This window comes from Molothrus aeneus, chromosome 19 (assembly GCF_037042795.1).
Source record: "Molothrus aeneus isolate 106 chromosome 19, BPBGC_Maene_1.0, whole genome shotgun sequence".
NCBI classification, from domain to species: domain Eukaryota; kingdom Metazoa; phylum Chordata; class Aves; order Passeriformes; family Icteridae; genus Molothrus; species Molothrus aeneus.
In genome coordinates, this window is record NC_089664.1 from 8,162,689 (window position 1) to 8,182,705 (window position 20,017).

The 20,017-nt window shown below is 47.2% G+C and overlaps 2 protein-coding genes and 1 non-coding gene across 3 annotated transcripts in view; 1 reads left to right on the plus strand and 2 right to left on the minus strand.

The window, feature by feature from the left end:
- The window catches only part of BRD3 (bromodomain containing 3), a 41,300-nt gene extending 39,824 nt beyond the window's left edge, over positions 1-1,476 (minus strand). The window contains exon 1 of the mRNA XM_066562746.1: positions 1,459-1,476. The gene's annotated coding sequence lies outside the window, so the exon portion shown is untranslated. The remainder of the gene's footprint in view (positions 1-1,458) is intronic.
- WDR5 (WD repeat domain 5) lies at positions 1,350-13,223 on the plus strand. The gene is made up of 14 exons (XM_066562747.1): positions 1,350-1,449; positions 2,946-3,136; positions 3,965-4,073; positions 5,336-5,409; positions 6,350-6,439; positions 7,006-7,095; positions 7,852-7,935; positions 8,861-8,916; positions 9,056-9,102; positions 9,263-9,338; positions 9,648-9,681; positions 10,300-10,374; positions 10,631-10,718; positions 12,095-13,223. Exons 2-14 carry the CDS (start codon positions 3,056-3,058, stop codon positions 12,193-12,195), a joined length of 1,005 nt encoding a protein of 334 aa, XP_066418844.1. The 5' UTR covers positions 1,350-1,449; positions 2,946-3,055; the 3' UTR covers positions 12,196-13,223.
- A 1,336-nt stretch (positions 13,224-14,559) lies between these two features.
- On the minus strand, positions 14,560-14,687 carry LOC136564890 (U6atac minor spliceosomal RNA). Its single transcript, XR_010784778.1, has one exon. It is a non-coding gene; the product is annotated as a U6atac minor spliceosomal RNA (small nuclear RNA).
- Between the last annotated feature and the right edge of the window lie 5,330 nt (positions 14,688-20,017).

Below are 20,017 nucleotides of genomic sequence, written 5' to 3' on the forward strand. Positions count from 1 at the left end.
CTACACCACAGGTTTTTTTTCATCTTTTCCTTTCTCAACTGCCACTAGAATTTTTGGAAGCCAAAACTCTTCCTGTGTTAAAGGGCCAGTGAATGACACACGTCTCCTTTGCTTCCCTCCTAAGTGAAAGCAGACTGCAACGTGTGGGTTCAGAAATAACCCACTGCTCTCCAGAGAAGTGCTTAAACACATGTTTAACTGTAACTGGGCTCTTTGGCCTTAATGAATTAAACACTTTCCTGAGTCAGGGCTTTTTGTGTGACGATATACTGAGAAAACCACCTTGCCTCAGATACCCTCTCGGTGTTAAAAATGGCTCAAACATCAGCATTTAGAGTCACAGAATCACTTGGGTTGGGAAAGACCTCCGGGATGATCGAGTCCAACCTTTGATTGATCATCATTTTGTCAATTAAATCACTTTCTCAAGTAGTAAATTTAACATCAGCATTTAGTCACATCATCACTTGGGTTGGGAAAGACCTCCAGGGTGGTCGAGTCCAACCTTTGATTGATCATCGTTTTGTCAATTAAATCATGGCACTGAGTGCCACGTCCAGTCACTCCTTGGACACCCCTGGGGATGGGGACTCTGCCACCTCCCTGGGCAGCTCCAGTGTTCAATGTTTGCCCCTGATCCAACGTTTAGCTCCACTTTCCATGAAGAAATTCCCACTGCTGTCCAGCCTGAACCTCCAGTAGCACAGTGAGGATGACTCCCCACTCCCTGCCGGGGAGAAGATCCCGACCCCCCCCTTTACAGACTTTATTATGGATATTACAGCCATTATACAGCCATTATTATAGCCATTACTGCCGTGTGAATGGGTCTGCCCTTCTCACAGCCGCTTTTATCGCTGTACATCCAACGGGGTCAGCTGCGGTCGCACCCCAACGACACCTAACCCCCTCCAGCCGAGCTCAACGGCCCCGGGGCGGCGGGAGCAGCGCCGTGGCCACCGATGCCGGTGTGTACATCCCGGGACATCCCCACACGGGAATGCCACAGCGGCAAGGATGCGGTCCGCACGGGCAGGGCGCTCCCCTCAGCGAGCGGGCAACGGCAGCGGGCGCTGGGAGGGAAGGAGAGCAAGCAACGAGAGGAGGGAAAAGAGAGAAAAGAGCAAAGGGAGGGAAAAGAAGGAGGGGAAGGAAAAGGAGGGGAGGGAAGGGGCGGGCAGGACGCCACGGGGATGGGCTCCGCCCGTGCGCGCACTCGCGCCGCTCTTTTGGCTCTCGGGCCGCGCCGTAGCGCTCCCGGGAGAGAGCGGCATTGTGCGGCCTCCGGCCCGCTCCGCGCAGGCGCCGGGCCCCATTCCCCGCCTGGCGGACCCGGACCCGCCGCTGCCGCCGCCGCCGCGTCCCCCCCTCCCCTCCCGCGGCCGCGCTCCTCCCTCGCCGCGGAGGAGGCGGCGGCCGCCCCCCTTTTCCCCTTTTCCCCATCCCCCGGTAAGTCACCGAAAGAACCAGAGGGGCGAGGCGGCGGCGGCTCCTCTCCTTTCCTCTCCCGTCTGCTCCTCCTCGTCTCCCGCACCGCCCGGGGCTCTCCTCCCGCTCCGCCGTTGCCCGCGCGCGCCGCCGCCGCCGCCTCCCCTCAGGCAGCGCGCGCGGAGCCCGCCCGCTCCCCCCACCTCCCACCCCGGGCCCCTCCGCGCGCGCCCTGCCCGACCCCCCCCCCCTCACCCCCCCCCCACCCTCACCTTCCCCTCACCCCCTCCCCACATTTTCGGGGAGCCCCCCACATTCCCGAGCATTCCAGAGCGAGGGAAGAGCCGCTCGGGGCAGGGGGGCTCGGTGTTATCGGTACCGCGGGGAGGGGATGCGCCCCCCGGGCATGGAGCCCAGGCGGGCCCGGCAGCGATGCTGCGGTGGTTTGGGTTTGGCAGCTGCCGAGTTGCGAGATGAGTTCCAGATGAAAAGGACTGGGGATGTGCGTTGGGAAAGTTGAATTTGTTCTCGTGGCCCTCAGATTGGCCGGGGAGTGTCCCTGAGCGGAGCTGGTCAGGATGCAGTGCTGTGCCATGTGCTCTGGGATGAGCCTGCTGCTGCTCCCTTCCAGCCTGGCTCATTCTGGGATCTCCCCACACCCAGCACAGCCGGCAGGCAACTGGTTATCTCGGGAAGGAGATGCTTGGAATGCCAGTGGATCCTGGGAGCAAACGCTCTCGTTCCCCAGTGTGCTGCCAGCAGCAAAAGGAGCTGCGAGGTGGCAAATGCACTTAGCAGGCAAATGCTGACAGTGTGAGCCGGGGGTGATTCTGTTCCCGAGCTGAAATGGGGCTGAGCTGCAGTGGAGATTTGTTCGCTCTGCAGCATCAGCCCCGATTACGGAATCCTGGCACTGCACTCCATCAGGTCTTGTTACAGAAAGCGAGTCTGGAGAGGCTGATCCAAGGCTGCTGCCAGTCAGGGGGGAGTCTCGGGTGGAGAACGGGGTGGTTTGGTGCTCAGACCTTTCAGCAGGGAAATGTGACACCAAAATATTCACATTCTGAGGTGAAAGGAATGTAGTCAGGTCTTGCAAGTGCCAGTTGTTTTTTGTGTTCATCATCATCTCATATTCTCTACTTCAATAATTTAAAATAGAAACGCCTTGGACTGTTCCTTCCATCTTCCATACAAGCTCCTGTATTTACCCTGTGCTAAGTACTTGCTACAAGTGCTTTGGAGTCTGTAACATGAAAACCCTGCCACACCTCAAAGCTATTGTGCTGTACTTCTGTTTGGAAAAAGCTTTCCAAGGAGTGATCAAAGGCTGTGGCTTGAGTTCTTGGTCTTGCACATAAGTAGGTCTGAAGGCATAAAATACTGCTGTGTTGCTCAACAGATAATAAATAGAGGTTTTCATGCTGGTTTCTGGCAACCTGCACTTTGACCAATCTCACTCTTTTGCATGCTGAGAATCTTTTTGACAGCTAATGAGAGTATTTTGTTTTTTCTTGCAGGTTTTCCTTTCAGCGTGGTTCTCCTCTCAGTGGCAAGAGCTGCCTTTTGAAGCAGCACATTCATTCTCCCCTTCAAGCACCCATAAGTCTCATTTGCCAGCTCCAGAACCATGGCAACAGAAGAAAAGAAGCCAGATGCAGAATCCACCAAAACACAATCTACTCCTTCCTCCTCGACCAATCAGAGCAAGGTGTGTGTGGGGCCCCAAAAAATATCCCTGTAAAAACACCTGGAATTACCTGAACACTCAGCAGCCAGACCAGAATCAGGGATTTGAATTCTCCTGTAAATTAAGATCTTTTCCATGTGGCTGCTTCTGCTGTTGTCTCATGCTGAGGATTTTATGGGAAAAGTGGATGGAGTGCAGCTCTGCTGTAGTGCTAAGTGTTCTTTTATAAGTTCTGGGGAAGTTCTTACTAGGGAAATACTTCTTGTCATTTTGATCATGACAAAGGCTGTTTGTTTGTATCCTTGGAATGCCTGGAGGTGGCTGGAGAATTGGTGAACCTCTAGTTGTGCAGTGGGGAAACAGTTATTCAGGTTCTTTGAAGCCTGGAGATGCTCAAGGGAGATGTTATTGTCTAACCATGAAGCCTTTTCAAAAGGTAAAAGTGGGATTTTAGGCGCATGGAGGAATTTGCCTGTGGTTTAATTCAGGATCAGGGTGAAGACGCAAATACTTGAAAGCACTGCACAGCTCAATACCAAGAGTGTCACTTGGAAGTGCCAGGCACTTTGTGGTTGGGCTGTTGGATTGTTCTCACTTGTTTGTTACTGGCTTGGATGGAATTTACCTCAGGGGTGATTTGGTGTTGTGCTTGGAACAGTGAGTCCCTGACTGAAAGGGTGTTTGGTTTTTTCTGAATTTGGAGGGGAATGGGAATGTAGATGTGATTTAATGCTGGGATCTGTTATGGTGAACATCCATCCACATGGTCCATTCCCCTGTGCTGATCAGAGCTGCTCACTGAGATACTCAATTTGGAATTTAACTCATTCATGGATATTTTTCTTACAGCCTGCCCCAGTAAAGCCAAACTATGCTCTCAAGTTCACGTTAGCAGGACACACAAAGGCAGTGTCATCAGTCAAGTTTAGTCCTAATGGAGAGTGGCTTGCCAGCTCCTGTAAGTATTGCTTGCTTTTGTCTCCTTTCAAACACAAATGTGGCCCTTGAAGAAGGGCTTGTCTGAGCCTCCATCAGGGATGCCATGTCATGACATGGTTTTTCTTGAAAGAGTGATACCAAAGCTGTCACTCTTTAAGATTATTTGTTTGAAGTTCTGTTAGTTTGAGCACTGGGTCCTTGCATTACCAGGACAGCCCACACCAGTTCAGCTTTCCTGACTGAGCAAATGGGCCAAAACCAGCACTGTGCAGAGGAAACCCTTGTGCTTTTCTGTATCACTAGAAGTGAACATTTAAAATTAAATTTTGTGCACAGTATCTGCAGGTAAAGCTTTCCTGTGGGAAATAAAGAAGGTGCTGCAGAGCTGGATGCACAAGCTCTGTCCTGTGTGCCTGTGGTGCTTGGCAGTCAGAGGCTCTGATTGCCCCAGTGAAGTGCAGAAGGTTGTTATAAATAGTGTTTCACTGCTTGCTCTCTTAAGTGATAGAACAAGTCTCCTTTCTGTCAGCTTTGGTATTTCCTGAGGGTTTCTTTGGTGTTCAGCACTGCTTGACAGCTTTGCCCTGAAAGTGTGCTTCTGAAAGTGACTGTCAGTGATCCAGAGAGAATCCATGTGTGAGGAAAGGGCAGTTGGAAATGTTGAATATGACAGTGAGGGTCACTGGAACATCTTCCAGACATGGGAATGCCTTGGGGCTTTGACTTAACTGCAAACAACCTCAATAAAACCAGTGCACTGTGCCATATAAATCATTCTTACAGTGTCCCCATCAGAGTCCCCCTTCCCTTTCCCCTGAAAATGTTTTCCAAACTCTATATATGGCAAATAGCAACTTTTTTCTCTGGCTTGCTTTGCAAGTTACCATGGATAATATGTTTGGGTTTCTGCAGGCATCCATTCAGTCCAGCTTGTGGTGTAATTATTGTTCTTTTTGGGGCAAAAGCCTTTCAAGCATTCCCGTGAACCAGCACTACTTTTACCACTGGCAATCTAAAACAAAAGTAGAAACCCAAGTTGTCAGGAGAGAAACTAAAGCTGCTGGAGTCTCTCTGCATTCCAGGCAGCTTATGTAACCTCAGCTGCTGCAGAGTGCTGAGTAGGAAGCTGTTCTTCACCAACTCAAAATCACCTTCTTCCCTGAGGTCTGCCTGGGGAGGCAGAACTGCCCAGAGACACAGTTAACTTATTTCCTTTCATCTGCAAGGGACAGCTCTGCTAGTGCTGTTAATTAACCTCTGAACTGGCACATTCTTTTCCAGCTGCTGACAAACTCATTAAAATTTGGGGAGCCTATGATGGCAAGTTTGAAAAAACAATATCTGGTCATAAGCTGGTAAGTATCAGGTGATTACTGTGGGAATTTACCTGGGAAGAATTTTGCTTTCTTTTCCTCATTCAGAAATTTCCATTCTTGGTTAGTTCTACCTATAACCAAGAATTTCCATTCTTGCTTAGTTCTGCCTATGTAGAAGGTTTGTTCTTCAGTCTTACTTGGTAGGTTTTTTTGTTTATATAGTCCTGGAATTGCTGGATTAATATTGGGCAGGTTGGAAATATGGGTGGGGAGTGCAGGCTGCATTCCCAGTGCCCAGCCAGCTTCTTGTGTCCCTGAATTGCAGGAGAAGCCACCTCAGACACAGAACAGAGCATTCCTGGGTGAAAATCCCTGTGAATTCCAACACTGTGTCCTGTTCCATCTCTCCTTTGTATAAGGAACAAAACACTTTCCTTTTAAGGAGATTGAATTTTTCTTGTGGCTTTGCCTACATAAACACAACACTTACTCATTCTGCAAAGTTCTTAAGAAAACACAAAACTTCCAAGCTCTTTGGTTTTCCTTTTTTTTTTTTTTAAAGTTTTTACATGCTGAAGTTTCATGAGCAAAAATGAAGATTTATCAAAAGAAAAACCACTGGAATCTTCTCCAGCCTCTGGGGACTTGGACTGTAAACAGCAGCCATTTGTCATGAAGAAAAGCCATTTACTCAGATTAATTTATGAGCATTCTCTTTAGGAATTCCAATAAAGGGTTTGGTGGCCACAGTAAGAACTGTGTGAGGGAGCTACTGATGTTCTCAGAGTAGGTGGCTCATCTTAAAATTAACTTGTGCCAGAGGACCTCTTAACCCAGCAAAGTCACTGAATTCCTGACTCTCAGTGCTGAATTTTCATTCAAGCTTCAGCTGGGAATGTAATCTGCAGTCTGTGTTTTCCACTTTTCTGTGTGGCTAAACAAACAGAGCTGAGAAGAGAATTGTTTTCCTTTGTTTTAGGGGATCTCTGATGTTGCTTGGTCATCAGATTCCAACCTCCTTGTCTCTGCCTCTGATGACAAAACTCTCAAAATATGGGATGTAAGCTCGGTAAGGGCAGGAGTTATTATTTATTTACCTTCATTTTTCTCCAACATTGGCTTCTTCACTTGTGTTCCTGCTTGTCACAAGCTGGTGGATGGGCTGTGAGGATGAATGGCTTGTGCTGTCTGCTCTTGGAAAGAGTGGGATGCTTGTGGATACCACGAGGAGCCTGTTATGCTCTGAGAGAGCACTAAAGCCTGATGATGGAGATAGAACCACAGCAAAAAGCCTCTCAGATGAAACCTTTTTGTAACTTCTTATTTCTGCTTTTCCCCCCCATTCTCTCGTGACAGAGAGAACTGGATAATTTGGTTGAGTTTTGATTAGAAATATTAAAAGGTTTGGATCCTCCTGAGCTGCATAAAGAGTTTGCACCTCGTCTGCAATCATTATGATTGTTTTATATTTTTTTCTGTCCTGTTTTGTTGTAGCTGGCCCTCTGCCCATCTAAATCTGGGGTTAGAGATGTTTCTTTCTGTGCTGCACAGTCATTAACCTTAATGTGCTCTCTCTGGGTGCTTTTATGGTGCTGGGTGATGCTGTGTATTTAACTCTGCTGAATTTTATTTCAGGGTAAGTGCTTAAAGACATTGAAAGGGCACAGTAACTATGTTTTCTGCTGCAATTTCAACCCTCAGTCAAACCTCATCGTTTCTGGCTCAGTGAGTGGTTTTTAATTTTTTTTTCCTTTGTGGGAAGCAAGTACTGCACACTCTGTCACTTGTCACTAAAGGGACAGACAGGTTCTTTAGGGATCCTTGGCAGAATGATGATGGTATTAAATCATAGTTACAACTACAGCTTTATTTTCTTAACAGATTATTATGATTAGTGTAGCACACTAATTTATGATTAGAATGGCACAGATTTCTGCAGGCAGGATTGATGTAGTACAATTTATAATTAGTGAATACAGAATTTCTAGTACAATTTATGGTTTCTAATCACCTGGATTCTGACTTACCTAAAGGATGACTTCTAATCACCTCTCCCTCTGCAGATTGGGTCAGATCATGGTTTGAAAACAATATTAAATAAAAGAATACAAATCACACAGCCCATTTTAATTGTGTTTTCCCTCACAAACACAGCTTGTGGTCAGGTGAGCTGTGCATTGCCCCTGCTGTGTTTGCTTGGAGAAAAGCCCTTAATCCATCCTCAGTGTCCCACATGGGTGGGAGTGGAATGGGAATGTAAATGTGATTTAATGCTGGAATCTGTTATGGTGAACACCCCCATGGTCCATTCCCCTGTGGGGACCTGGACACAAGGAATTCAGGGAGGTGTTCCCACCCTGTTGGGTGTGTCCTGGCCTTTCTGACCCAGCTGGGCTGAGGTTGATGCTGTAGCCAGGCTGTGCCTGAGTGCCTCAGTCAGGTGCTTGACTAAACCCCCTGGTGCTTCTCTTGCCTCTGCAGTTTGATGAAAGTGTGAGGATATGGGATGTGAAAACAGGGAAGTGCCTCAAGACGTTGCCTGCTCACTCTGACCCAGTTTCAGCTGTAAGTCCCTCCTGATCAGTAAAAATCACAAAAATGCTCGTTTTGTTAGCAGAGCTCCTCTCCTGCCCTGTGCAGGGGTGATTTTGTGCTGTTACCAAGCCCTTACACAGCAGCCAGGCTGGGCTGTGGTTGTTGCCAGGGGCCATTGCTCAGTGGGAATGACATGAGTGGTGTTTTCTCTAAGATCAGTGTGGATTTTGGTCCTGGCTGTAAATGTGGATAGTGCAGAGGTGTGCCAGGCATGCCTGAGTGCCATTCTGGGACACTGGTTTGTGGCACTTGATGCTCAAAGAATAATCTGTATTTCTTTTGTTTTGTGTTGTTCCAAGTCATTACTGAAGGTGTTCCACAGAACGCTCCTGTTTTAAATCTCAGTAATTTCATGGGAGAAATGAGCTTGGAATACAGCAATATCCATTGGAATTAAGGAAAACCAGAAGCTGTTCAACTCTTCATGTCATTGAAATGAAAATCACTGAAAAAAATCTGAGCCTCAGATATGTTGAACTGTGGCTGTTCTAACAGGGTTGGTCTGCCATGTGTAAAAGATATTTCTTTTACACATGGCAGACACTTACAAATGTCTTTTAATAGTAATAACTCTAAAGAATTATTCTTTAGCTATAAAAGAATAAAATATATAAAAATATATATTTTCTGCTATAAAATAGCAGAAAATTCACCTTAAAACATATGAGTGGCTACAAAAGAGGTTTTATTCCATGCCCTTAAAATAATCAGGTTCTGCCTGCATGTTTTATTCTGCTGATATGTTCCATGTCAGACATGGAAAATAAGGAACTTAAACATTTGATCTTTTTGAACATAAAGTTGTTAGTTTTAAAAAGTTATTAGTTATTAATAAAATTATTCATGATTAGTTTTTAGTTATTAGTTCTAATAATTAGTATTAATAATATTACAGGTGCATTTTAATCGTGATGGATCCCTGATAGTGTCAAGTAGCTATGATGGACTCTGGTAAGTTGTCTGCATCACTCTTTGAACCTTTTGCATTTTAAAAATACTTTAAAAGCCCAAAACTTTGTATTTGTAATGTTAAAATTGTAATAAAAGACTTCAAGCCCAATAATAATTTTTTTGTGTGGATTTTTAACAGTCGTATCTGGGATACAGCATCAGGCCAGTGCTTGAAAACACTGATTGGTAAGTAGAAATATTTCTTGTCTGGGCTGTATTTTTCACACAGATTTTCTGTGTTTTAGTGAAATTGTTAAAAACAAATGAATGTCAGAAGAAACCCTCTGTCAGTCAGTGAGACAACACAGCTGTGCACTTTGTAACACTGCTTTTCATTTTGCTGTAGATGATGATAACCCTCCTGTGTCTTTTGTGAAATTCTCACCAAATGGCAAATACATATTAGCTGCAACTTTGGACAAGTAAGTATGAAAAAAAAAAGGAGAATAAAATTTGGAGTATCAGATGATGCTTTAATTTGATTTTTGGCTGCTCTAGTAATGATAATACATGATTCTTATATAGTGTTTTCTGTGGAGGAGAATATGAATGGCATGGCAGTAAAATTGATGTTTTGGGGTTAACTAACTCTGCATTCCAAAGCCAGGTTAAAATGATCCATGTAGACTTTTGGAACTCTGGTATGGAGAAACATTTTTCAGCTGCTAGGAACTTTTCAGATTAAAAAAAAAAAACCACCAAGAACTAAAATCTTTGGTTTTGTTTTCCAGCACTCTTAAACTTTGGGACTACAGCAAAGGAAAGGTAATTCTTTCTATTTCTGTAGACTTTACTAAGCTTTTTGGAAAATTGGATTTTACATGTGATTTTTAAACAGTACCTCTTTAGTGGAGAGGATCAACTTTTAGCAGAGCCTGTTGCAACAGGACAAGGGGTAATGGTTTTAAACTAAAAGAGGATTCAGGTTAGAAAGTTTCCTGTTAGGGAAAGTGGAAGTGTCCAAGGCCAGGTTGGAGGGGCTTGGAGCACCCTGGGATAGTGGAAGGTGTCCCTGCTCATGTCAGACCTTTAAAGGTCCCTTCAAACTCAAACTGTTCTGTCATTCTGACTAAAAATGTCTTTGAAAAGAAAAAAAAATATGAAAATACTTTGCTTCTGCATAGCCCTGAGACATTAAGTACAGTAATTTTTCTCTTCATCAACAATAAATTGCCTTTGATCTCTTTCACTGTTGTAATGGGACAATTTTAGGGCTTGTTTTGGGTTTTAGAGGAGAGCTGCACTCTGCATCCTCTAGATCCCCCTTTTTGGCATGGTGAGAACCACAGGCTGATGTGTTTAGTCTTTTTTTCCTAGAGAGTTTGTCCTTGACTGAGAAAACTCTCCCAGCTGCATTAATGTCCTGTGGCTCTTCCCTTCCAGTGCCTGAAGACCTACACAGGACACAAAAATGAGAAGTACTGCATATTTGCCAATTTCTCTGTCACTGGTGGAAAGGTTGGTGTTCTGATTATTTATTATTACCTGTGTGTAGTTTTACTGCTCCTCTCCAGAGATAAAAGAGGATTTTGGGGCTGAAAACCTCCTTTGGTGGGTGCTGCTTTCTGTGTCTCTGGGTGGGCTCACTGTCAGGATTTCTGAATTTTCCTCCTTCTCCCTTTCACATGAGAACAGTGAAATGTTTACTGAGAAATAGCACTTGGATATGGATCAGAAAGATTCAGGTAACTTTGTTTTCTCTCTGCCCCTGCAGTGGATTGTGTCTGGCTCAGAAGACAACCTGGTTTATATCTGGAACCTTCAGACAAAAGAGATTGTACAGAAACTACAAGGACACACAGGTGAGGGAGGGGGTTCTGGTTTTATTGATAAAATATCCCTCATATCATCAATGCTTAGCCTGAGCATTTTCTACCTTATATCAATTTTTACTCTCAGACCCATAAATTCTTGACTGGCTGAAGCTTAATTGAACCCTGGGAGTTTTGCTCCTTTTTATGGGCATTGAAAATGTTCTATTCCTCACCTGTGAAGAACTTTGACATCAACTTGCAAAAGAGATTTGCTTGAGCACAAAACTGGTCAGGATATTTAAATGTCTCATAAATTACTGACTGTGAAAGGTCTCTTAACACCTTCCAGAGCTGCAGCTCCCAAGGATGAGGATTGATGTGGGCTGGAAGTGTCTGTGCATGTGCCTGGTCTTGAACCATGAGCTGTCACCTGCTGGGTACCTCAGTCTGAGTCCTGTAAAAGAGCAGAGTTTATGTGAAATCTCAGCATGCTCAGCCCTTTGCTTTGGGCTGGATCCCAGTGATTTTTTAGGGCTGGATCCCAGTGATTTTTTAGGGCTGGATCCCAGTGTATTTGGGTGGATCCCAGTGATTTTTTAGGGCTGGATCCCAGTGTATTTGGGTGGATCCCAGTGATTTTTTAGGGGCTGGATCCCAGTGATTTTTTAGGGGCTGGATCCCAGTGATTTTTTGGGGCTGGATCCCAGTGATTCTTTAGGGCTGGATCCCAGTGATTTTTTGGGGCTGGATCCCAGTGATTTTTTAGGGCTGGATCCCAGTGATTTTTTAGGGCTGGATCCCAGTGATTTTTGGGGCTGGCTCCCAGTGATTTTTTAGGGGCTGGATCCCAGTGATTTTTGGGGCTGGCTCCCAGTGATTTTTTAGGGCTGGATCCCAGTGATTTTTTAGGGCTGGATCCCAGTGATTCTTTAGGGCTGGATCCCAGTGATTTTTTGGGGCTGGATCCCAGTGATTCTTTAGGGCTGGATCCCAGTGATTTTTGGGGCTGGATCCCAGTAATTTGCAGTGTAAGGAAGGCAGTGGCAGCAGATTCTCATTTTCAGGCTCTGGAGATGAAATGTTACCTAAGAGCTGCCCGGCATGTTGGAAATGCCCTCCATGACAAAAAAACTGAGCTGGGTTTTGATTCAGCTGTGTCTGAGATGATCTGATAGAACTGGAATCTAGAGAGTTCTCACCTTTTGAAACCTGTCAGACACTTTCCTACTGCCCTCAATTCTTTCCTGCTTGTATTTCCTTTCACAGAGTAGCAAAAGTTGTAAGATATTTACAAATAACACATTTAATTCTTCTACAAGGAAATAATAACATGGCTTCATAAAACACAATTGCTAATGTTCAGAAATGCCTGCTAGGAACCAGATTGAAATAATTGCATTTTTCTGTCTTTTCTTTTTGCTCAGATGTTGTCATCTCCACAGCTTGTCACCCAACAGAAAACATCATCGCATCAGCGGCGCTAGAAAACGACAAAACGATTAAACTGTGGAAGAGTGACTGTTAAACGTTCCAGGATTGCTTTAGAGACTGTCAGGAAAAAAAAAAAACAATAAAACATGTTTTTAAAAAAAATTATTAAAAAATAAAAACACCCATAAATCCAGTTTGGCAGGAAACCTGAAGAATATTTGATAAAGTGGTTTCTGGTAGTCTTGGCCCAAAGAAAACATCTTAGCTCTGCTAGAGCTGGGCAACGTGGTGGAAAAAAAAAAAAAGATGCAGTGTCTCCTTTTCTTGCCTGATGTTTTGGCAGACAAATGGATGATTCTGATGTCGGGTCAGAAGTCTTGGACACCCCAAAGATACTGTATTTTCTGATGGCATTGCTTCTGGGCACTGTTGCTGCTTAAGGAAGAGCTGCCAATCTACTTTGTACCAGTAAGTTAAGTCACAGGCCTAGAGACGTGTGGAATTTTTTTTTTAAATATGTCTATTTTTTTTTTTTAATTTTTTAATTTTTTTTTTTCCAGAATGTAGTTTCTAGTCTCTTGGGAAATTTCTGTATTGTTTTAAATAGGAGTACTGCATTTTTAAGGGTGCTTCATTTTAAAACACTCAGCTCAAACTTTGTGACCAAATAAAACCATGCAGTTCCAGATTTCCCTCTTCCTGCCCCTGACTTGACTCCTGTGGTGGAATCTCTTCCCTTCTGTATAGTTGCTTACCTCTTGTTATGTGTGTTTAATAGATGCTGTTCTAGAGCAAAGTTACAGTTCTTCTGTTAACCATTAAAATGAATCCTGCTTGTAGTTGTTCTCAGTATATTTTATTTTCTTTTTTTTATTTTATTTTGCCTCTTCTGGTTCTAAAGCCAACTCACAGAACACTGTAAAGTTATTTCAATGTAAAAAGAAACAAACCCAGACTTTTTGTATCTTGGCAATCCATGGTATGAAGCTGTATTGCAAATGGCATGACTCTGTATCTATCTCAGCATTGGTATTTCTTTCCCTTTTTGTCATATCCATGTGGTATTTACACATCCAGACAAAATACCATGTGCCATAATAAAAAGGTGGGATTTTATGTGTATGTTTGTGGTTAAGAGTGTGCTCATGTGTCTGTGCCCATGGAAGCTTCTCTTAAAAATCGTTTTTAAGGGGAGATGTTTTCTGTAGAAACTCCAGTGAGGGAGGATGAGGAGCAGCAGCGTGGAGAGAAAAAGAGGAGCAACCACAAGTCCAAATTGATTTAATGAAGGGAAAAGGATTGAGCTGCAGGTGTCCTCAGCAGAGACAACATTGCTACAACCCCTCACAGAGCTTGAGCTGAGGAAATGATTCCTGCAGGATGGGCAGGGATCCAGGATTTATTTACCTTGTGCTGGATAAGAAATGCAGGGATCCACAAGTTTTACTGCACCCAAAGGGTTCTGCTGTAAAGGGATGTTTTGCTCCTGGTGAAGCAAAACATTTTTTTTTTGTATTTACTTCATGTGCTTGGTAATAACAGAAAATCAAATTACAGCCCAGACCTCTGGAGTGCTGCTCTGAGGCTGCCTTGCTTTGAAACCCTTGGAGAGAAGGAGCTGCAAGACATGAGGCATAGGTTTTCTTTTTAAAATATAAAAATAGAGTTCATGTTGAGCTGCTAAAATGGCTATTAATAATATCCCTGCCTTTGGAGGTTTTTCATTACCCCCAGGAAGGGACACTGTGTCTAGACTTGGTGTCACTGCTAAAATGATCAACTCATGGGTTTTTTTCAGCCTTATTTCTTGAAGGCCAGTCCAGCTCTTCAATGCAAGATGTGGCTGTGCTGCTTTACAGCATGGAGGAGGTGGGATTTTACTCCAGCAAAGCATTTTAATGTTGATTCAGAAATATTTCCTGGCACAGTGCTTCTCATGTCCCTGTGTGTGAGTGGCTCTGCCTGCCCAGCTGTGCTGCCACACTGAGCTGGGGAGGAGGGAGATAAATTTTCTGCTGAAATCTCATGAACAGGGATAGAAAAGCCCCTAATGTAAAGGATCTGCTGTAAAGCTGCTCTTCATAAAGGTCGTGTTCAAATCCTTAATATCCCACCTGGGATTAATGCTGGGGCCTATTGGCATGAGCTCTACTTCCCTCTAATTCTGTGCAGCCTGGCATGGCTGTGGTGGTTGGAGGGCCAGGATTAGCTCGAGCACAGCTCTGGAAATGAGGATTGTGTGCTGGCTGCAGCAGGGGAGGTGTAACTTTATTTTAGGTACGGGCTGAGCCTGGCTGGGGTGTGTTACAGCATCCTGAGAGAGGCTGAGTTACTGCTGTGAGCTCATCTCTGCTGCACCGGCGGCTTTGGAGGCAAAAGGCGAGCTGGGGACTAAACCAGAGCCTGTCGCGCTTTCCTTAGGGTCTCCCGGAAAGAAAACGAGGCGGGGGGGAAATACAAAAAAACATGGTTAGATGCCACGAAGTAGGTGGCAGTGCCTTAACCGTATGTGTGTTGTACAGGCCACTAGGGCCCCTTCCATCCTTATCAAGGGGAGTGCTAACCTTCTCTCCTTTCATACAACACGGCTCTCGAACTGCGCCCGATGCTATATAAACCTCCAACAGGCTCTAGCTGTACAGAACAGAGTGGGCCAATTTTCCATTCTTTTCTCTCTCAATTTGACATCTCTTTCTAGTTCCCATAAAAAAATCTTTTACTCTGCGCCCAAATTTGCCCTAAAACTCACAAAATTCCCGGTAAAATGGCTAAACCGCGCACTTTTCGCTACCTTTTAATATATTCATCACATCCAGCCAATCAGCGTGCAGAAGGCGGAGCTTTTTCGCCTGTCCCGTGACACGCGGGGCGTGGTTTCGCTTTGGCCTCGCTGATGGAGGGGGGGCGAGCGCGGGGGTCGCCGGTTCGAGTCCCGCCCCCGGCGGGCGATGCCGCGGGGATGAGCTCACCGCGGGATTGCGCTTTCCCGCGTAACCTGCGCAGGGTTTGAGCTTTCTCGACGGGTATCCCTCGTGTTTGAGCCCTCCCGCCGGGTATCCCTCGGGTTTGGGCTTTCTCGACGAGTATCCCGCGGGTTTGGGCTTTCTCGAAGAGTATCCCGCGGGTCTGGGCTTTCTCTGAATATCTCGGGTGTCCCGCGGGTTTGGGCTTTCTCGAGGAGTATCCCGCGGCTTTGGGCTTTCTCTGAATATCTCGGGTGTCCCGCGGGTTTGGGCTTTCTCGAGGAGTATCCCGCGGGTTTGGGCTTTCTCTAAATATCTCGGGTGTCCCGCGGGTTTGGGCTTTCTCGAGGAGTATCCCGCGGGTTTGGGCTTTCTCTGAATATCTCGGGTGTCCCGCGGGTGTGAGCGGCACCGCGGGATGTGCTGCTGGCATCTCCCGCAGCCGGAGCAGCCGTGCAGGAAGGAGCCCATTCCCGAAGCGTTCCCGCTGCCCCGGAGCTCATAAACCGCTCCGAGTTGCGCCAGCGCTCCTGACGAGTTACAAGTTACACATAGGAGAGCAGTGGAAAAGGTTGTGCGGGGCTTTTCCCTTTTCTTAAGGCTTTTCTCTTCGGTATCCCAAGGGAATCAATCAAACCAGACGAACAATTCTCTAAATAATCACTGCAACACCTCGGGGAGCTGCGGTTCCCAGCGGGGTGACTCCCCCCGCATCCCGCTGCAGGTGCCACCGCTGCCGCCTCAAGGCATCGCTCCATCCCCCGACCCCTGCGACTCTCGCGGACCTTCCCGCTGTGCTCCCGGCGGGAAGGACCAGCGGAGGAGTCGCTTTTCCGGATGAGGCTGCGGATCCAGGTGCAGCGCCCAGGGGTTTGCACAGCCCCGCCAGCTGTGCACAGCTGCTGCATCACAGACTCACGGAACGGCTTGGGGTGGAAGGGACCTTACAGCTCACCCCATTCCCACCCCTGACAAGGGCAGGGACACCTTCCACTCTCCCAGGTTGCTCCAAGCCTGGCCTTGGACACTTCCAGGGATGCTGCATCGCTGCCACAGAGCCCAGTCTGCTCCTGGCTGCCCCTTCCAGATAACTGATGAGTTTATTAGGGGATTAAAAGTTAGTTTCCCGTCCTTATTGAATGCTCTGATTTATGCACGCGTTTAAATCAATCCCATTTCCTGCCTTTTATCCCTTCTCCCCCAGGCTTTCAGGCTTTACTGTGTCAGACATTTGTTACAATCACATTGTTTTGAGGCAAGCGAGACACCCTGGGTGGTTTAAGGGATTTAAATCCATGAGCTGCAATTCTTGGGCACTTCTCCCAGGTGCCCACTGCCCCTCCTGAGCTGTAGATGCCCCTGCTTGGGCCAGTTTGTGCTGCCTCCTGGTGAAATATGAACCAGCATCCCTGCTAAAGATGCTGCTGGAGATTAGGTCTGAGCCTGCCTGGCTGGCACAGGAGGTGCCTGGTGGGCCAGGGTGCCCAGGGTGGGGGATTTCAGGTGCTGCTAGCAGGCAGTTGCTGGATGAGCTACATAAGCAGCTTATTTTGTCATTTTAATTTTTTAATCCCGCGCATTCGGTTGCGCTCTCTTATTAGTAAGCATTATCTCCCCAAGTCCCATTAGCTCCGCTGAGAGCTTGGGCTTTGCTTGTGGGGACAGCTCTGGAGGAGCCCCCAGGGGGCTGGGGCCCTGCTCCTGCAGCTGGGGACATCTGTGGTGTCCCATGTGGGTGTGACCCTGGCTCTGCAGAGCCACCGCTGCTCAGTCCCTCCCTCTGCTGTCCCCTGTCCCCTCCCCAGGCCCCTGGCAGTCCCAGCTCCCTCCAGAACTGATCCAAGCCCTAAGATCAGCTCTAACCCCCCCCTGCTTTCTTAAGGCATCTATTTTCTTGTGTGTAAACACAAATATTCCATTCAAACCCTCTTCCCTCTCCGTCAGGTTTCCCCCTTAACCCCAGGGCCACCCCCAGAGCTGTGCTTTGTTAGAGGATCTCAAGTCTCGGATTTAAAATTAGTTTACTGCTTTCTCTTTAATAAAATTATTCCTTTCCTCTTTAAATAGCACAATATGTCACAGAAAGCCGGTGGGTCCGTTCATGAAGATGAGACAGCTCAGAGAGGAAAGAGACAGGCAAAAAAAAAGAAAAAAAAGAAAAAAAAAAAAGTAAAACCATACATCTCCCCAAACCCCTTCTGCCTAATCCAACTGAATTAGAGGATTTCGAAGTGGATTTAAAACTAAATCTTGATTAGGGAGAATTTCTCTCCAAGAGCTGCTGCACGGTGGTATTAATGGGAAGTGATCGTGGACAGAGGAAATAGGACAGAAATAACCGAGGGTAGCACATACGCACTCAGGTCTGTGCGTGGACTGAAAGAGTCAGGGAATTTCTCCAGAGGAACAGGGAGAAATTAAACATCGACAGAAGGAGCCTGAGTGCCAGGGGCTGGCTGGGCAGCCAGGTCAGATCCCTGCTGCACCGCGGGCAGGGCTCGCAGGTGAGGAGGCGGCACCGAGGACCAGGAGGGCCGGGGCGAGGAGCGGGAGGAGAGGAGGCGTCAGCCCGCTCCCCCAGAGCACTGTTCAGGCTGTGAGCTCGGGGGGACCCCAGAGATGCCCCCCATGCTCTGCAGACACACGGCCCGAGGTGCCCATGGGATCCTGTCGCTGCTGACCGTGGTGTTCGTCCTGCCAGAGGGTGAGTGCTGCTCTCCCCGCTGTGGCCGTGCCCCGGAATCACGGTTTGTATCCTCCCTAAACCCCACCTGCCCAGGTGGGATTTGTCCTTTTCCATCCTCCCTAAACCCCACCTGCCCAGGTGGGATTTATCCTTTTCCATCCTCCCTAAACCCAACCTGCTCAGGTGGGATTTATCCTTTTCCATCCTCCCTAAACCCAACCTGCCCAGGTGGGATTTGTCCTTTTCCATCCTCCCTAAACCTGACCTACCCAGGTGGGATTTATCCTTTTCCATCCTCCCTAAACCTGACCTGCCCAGGTGGGATTTATCCTTTTCCATCCTCCCTAAACCTGACCTGCCCAGGTGGAATTTGTCCTTTTCCATCCTCCCTAAACCTGACCTACCCAGGTGGAATTTGTCCTTTTCCATCCTCCCTAAACCTGACCTACCCAGGTGGGATTTGTCCTTTTCCATCCTCCCGAAACCCAACCTATACTCTATTCTTTTAGTATAGTTTTAGTATATATCCCCAGGTGGGATTTGTCCTTTTCCATCCTCCCTAAACCCCACTTGCCCAGGTGGGATTTATCCTCGGGGTGAATTTAGGAGCACTCCCGAGCCGTGCAGCTGCGTGCTGGTGGTTTTAGGATGGACGTGGTGTCACTGTGTTTTGTACAAAAGGGCAGTGTGCCAGGATTTGGGATCCCCTGGGCTCCTCTTCCCTGGTTTGGCCAGGGCAGGGACTCCCCTTGCTGTGCCTGGCTGTGTGAGGATGCTCAAAACCTGTGGGAGCCGATTTTGAGCCCCCAAAAACCCCGTGGGAGCACAGGAGGGCTCTGGGTCGGTGTTCAGAGGTGAGGAAAGGTAATAGCAGCAACCTGATTAATCAACAGAGGTTGCCTTACCCTCCACAGCAGAGGTGGATGGTGTAAATTAATATCCTTTAAAGGCTTTTTGGTTTGTGGGTTGTTTTTTTTTTTTTTTAGGAACCTGAGAAATGGCCTAATTCCCATTGTGACAGTTTTCAGACACAGTGGCTGCAGGGCAGGGCTGAGCTGAGTGTGCAAAGCCCTGGGGACACACTGAGGCCATTGGCCCAGGGTCACAGGCACCACGGTGGCTCTGGTGCTCTGGGAGGATTTCCCCTCTGCTTCCGAGCAGGTTTGCCTTCCTGATAGACCCTGTGATAACACCAGGGCTGTGTGCAGGGGGGAAACCAAACCACGCTGATAAACCCATCCCTCTGGAGCAAATAGCTCCAAAGCAGGCACAGCTAAACTGGAGACATTTGGTGCAAAAGGGAAAAGCTGTTTCTAGCAGGCACAGCTAAACTGGAGACATTTGGTGACAAAGGGAAAAGCTGTTTCTAGCAGGCACAGCTAAACTGGAGACATTTGGTGACAAAGGGAAAAGCTGTTTCTGAGCCGGACTGAGCCCTGACTCGGTGGTGTCTGTGGTTGTGAGGTTTCACCTACTCCTTACCCCCCCTGTTTCAAAGCTCCCAGAGTTTGATCCCAGCTCAAATCTCCGGCTAATCTCTGATTCCGCACTGACCTCTAGTGGGAGATGAGTCTGTATTTCTCTATTTTCGGGCCCACCGGGTAAACAAGTGACGGGCAGCTCCTGGCTCGAGGTTAATGCGACTTGGCAAGGCAGGGAGCGCTGCGAAGCCGTCGGTAGAGAGCAGCTCGGAACGAGATGAAGCCTTTTTCCCCCTGGAAAAAACAAAAAAAAACCCCAACAACAACAACAAAAAAATCCAGCCGTGTTCCTTCTGGTTCTTGTTTAGTGTCTGGACTCCAGTGCTATGGCTGCAACATCGTGGTTGGCACCAAAAACGTGGACATGGGGTGCTCCAACCCTGAGGTGATCACCTGCTCCCAGAGCCACCAGGGCTTCAAGCACCGGTTCTGCATTAAAACAGAGAGTGGTGAGTCTGCCCCGGGGCTGCTGCAGCTGCCGATCACCCCCAAAGCCACCCCGCAGGGCACGTCCCCTGTGCCAGGATGGCTGTCACAGCATCCCCTCCCCTGGCACCCTGATTTTTTAAAATTTTCTAAGCCTTCTCGTCATGGACACATTTTATGAAAAATCCTTTTGCTAGGATCCTTTCTCCTAGGAAGCTGAGAGGCCTCAGGAACGAAATGTAACCAATGGTTATCTGCTGCTGTGGAATGCAACAGGTGCATCTTTGATTGGTCTCATGTGGTTGTTTTTAATTAATGGCCAATCACAGTCCGGCTGTCTCAGACTCTGGTCAGTCACAA

Coding starts and splice junctions, on each gene's coding strand:
- WDR5 (XM_066562747.1), top strand. CDS start 3,056: ATGGCAACAGAAGAAAAGAAGCCAGATGCAGAATCCACCAAAACACAA. Junction 7,096..7,851: donor ACCTCATCGTTTCTGGCTCA/GTGAGTGGTTTT, acceptor TTGCCTCTGCAG/TTTGATGAAAGTGTGAGGAT. Junction 9,103..9,262: donor GTGCTTGAAAACACTGATTG/GTAAGTAGAAAT, acceptor ATTTTGCTGTAG/ATGATGATAACCCTCCTGTG.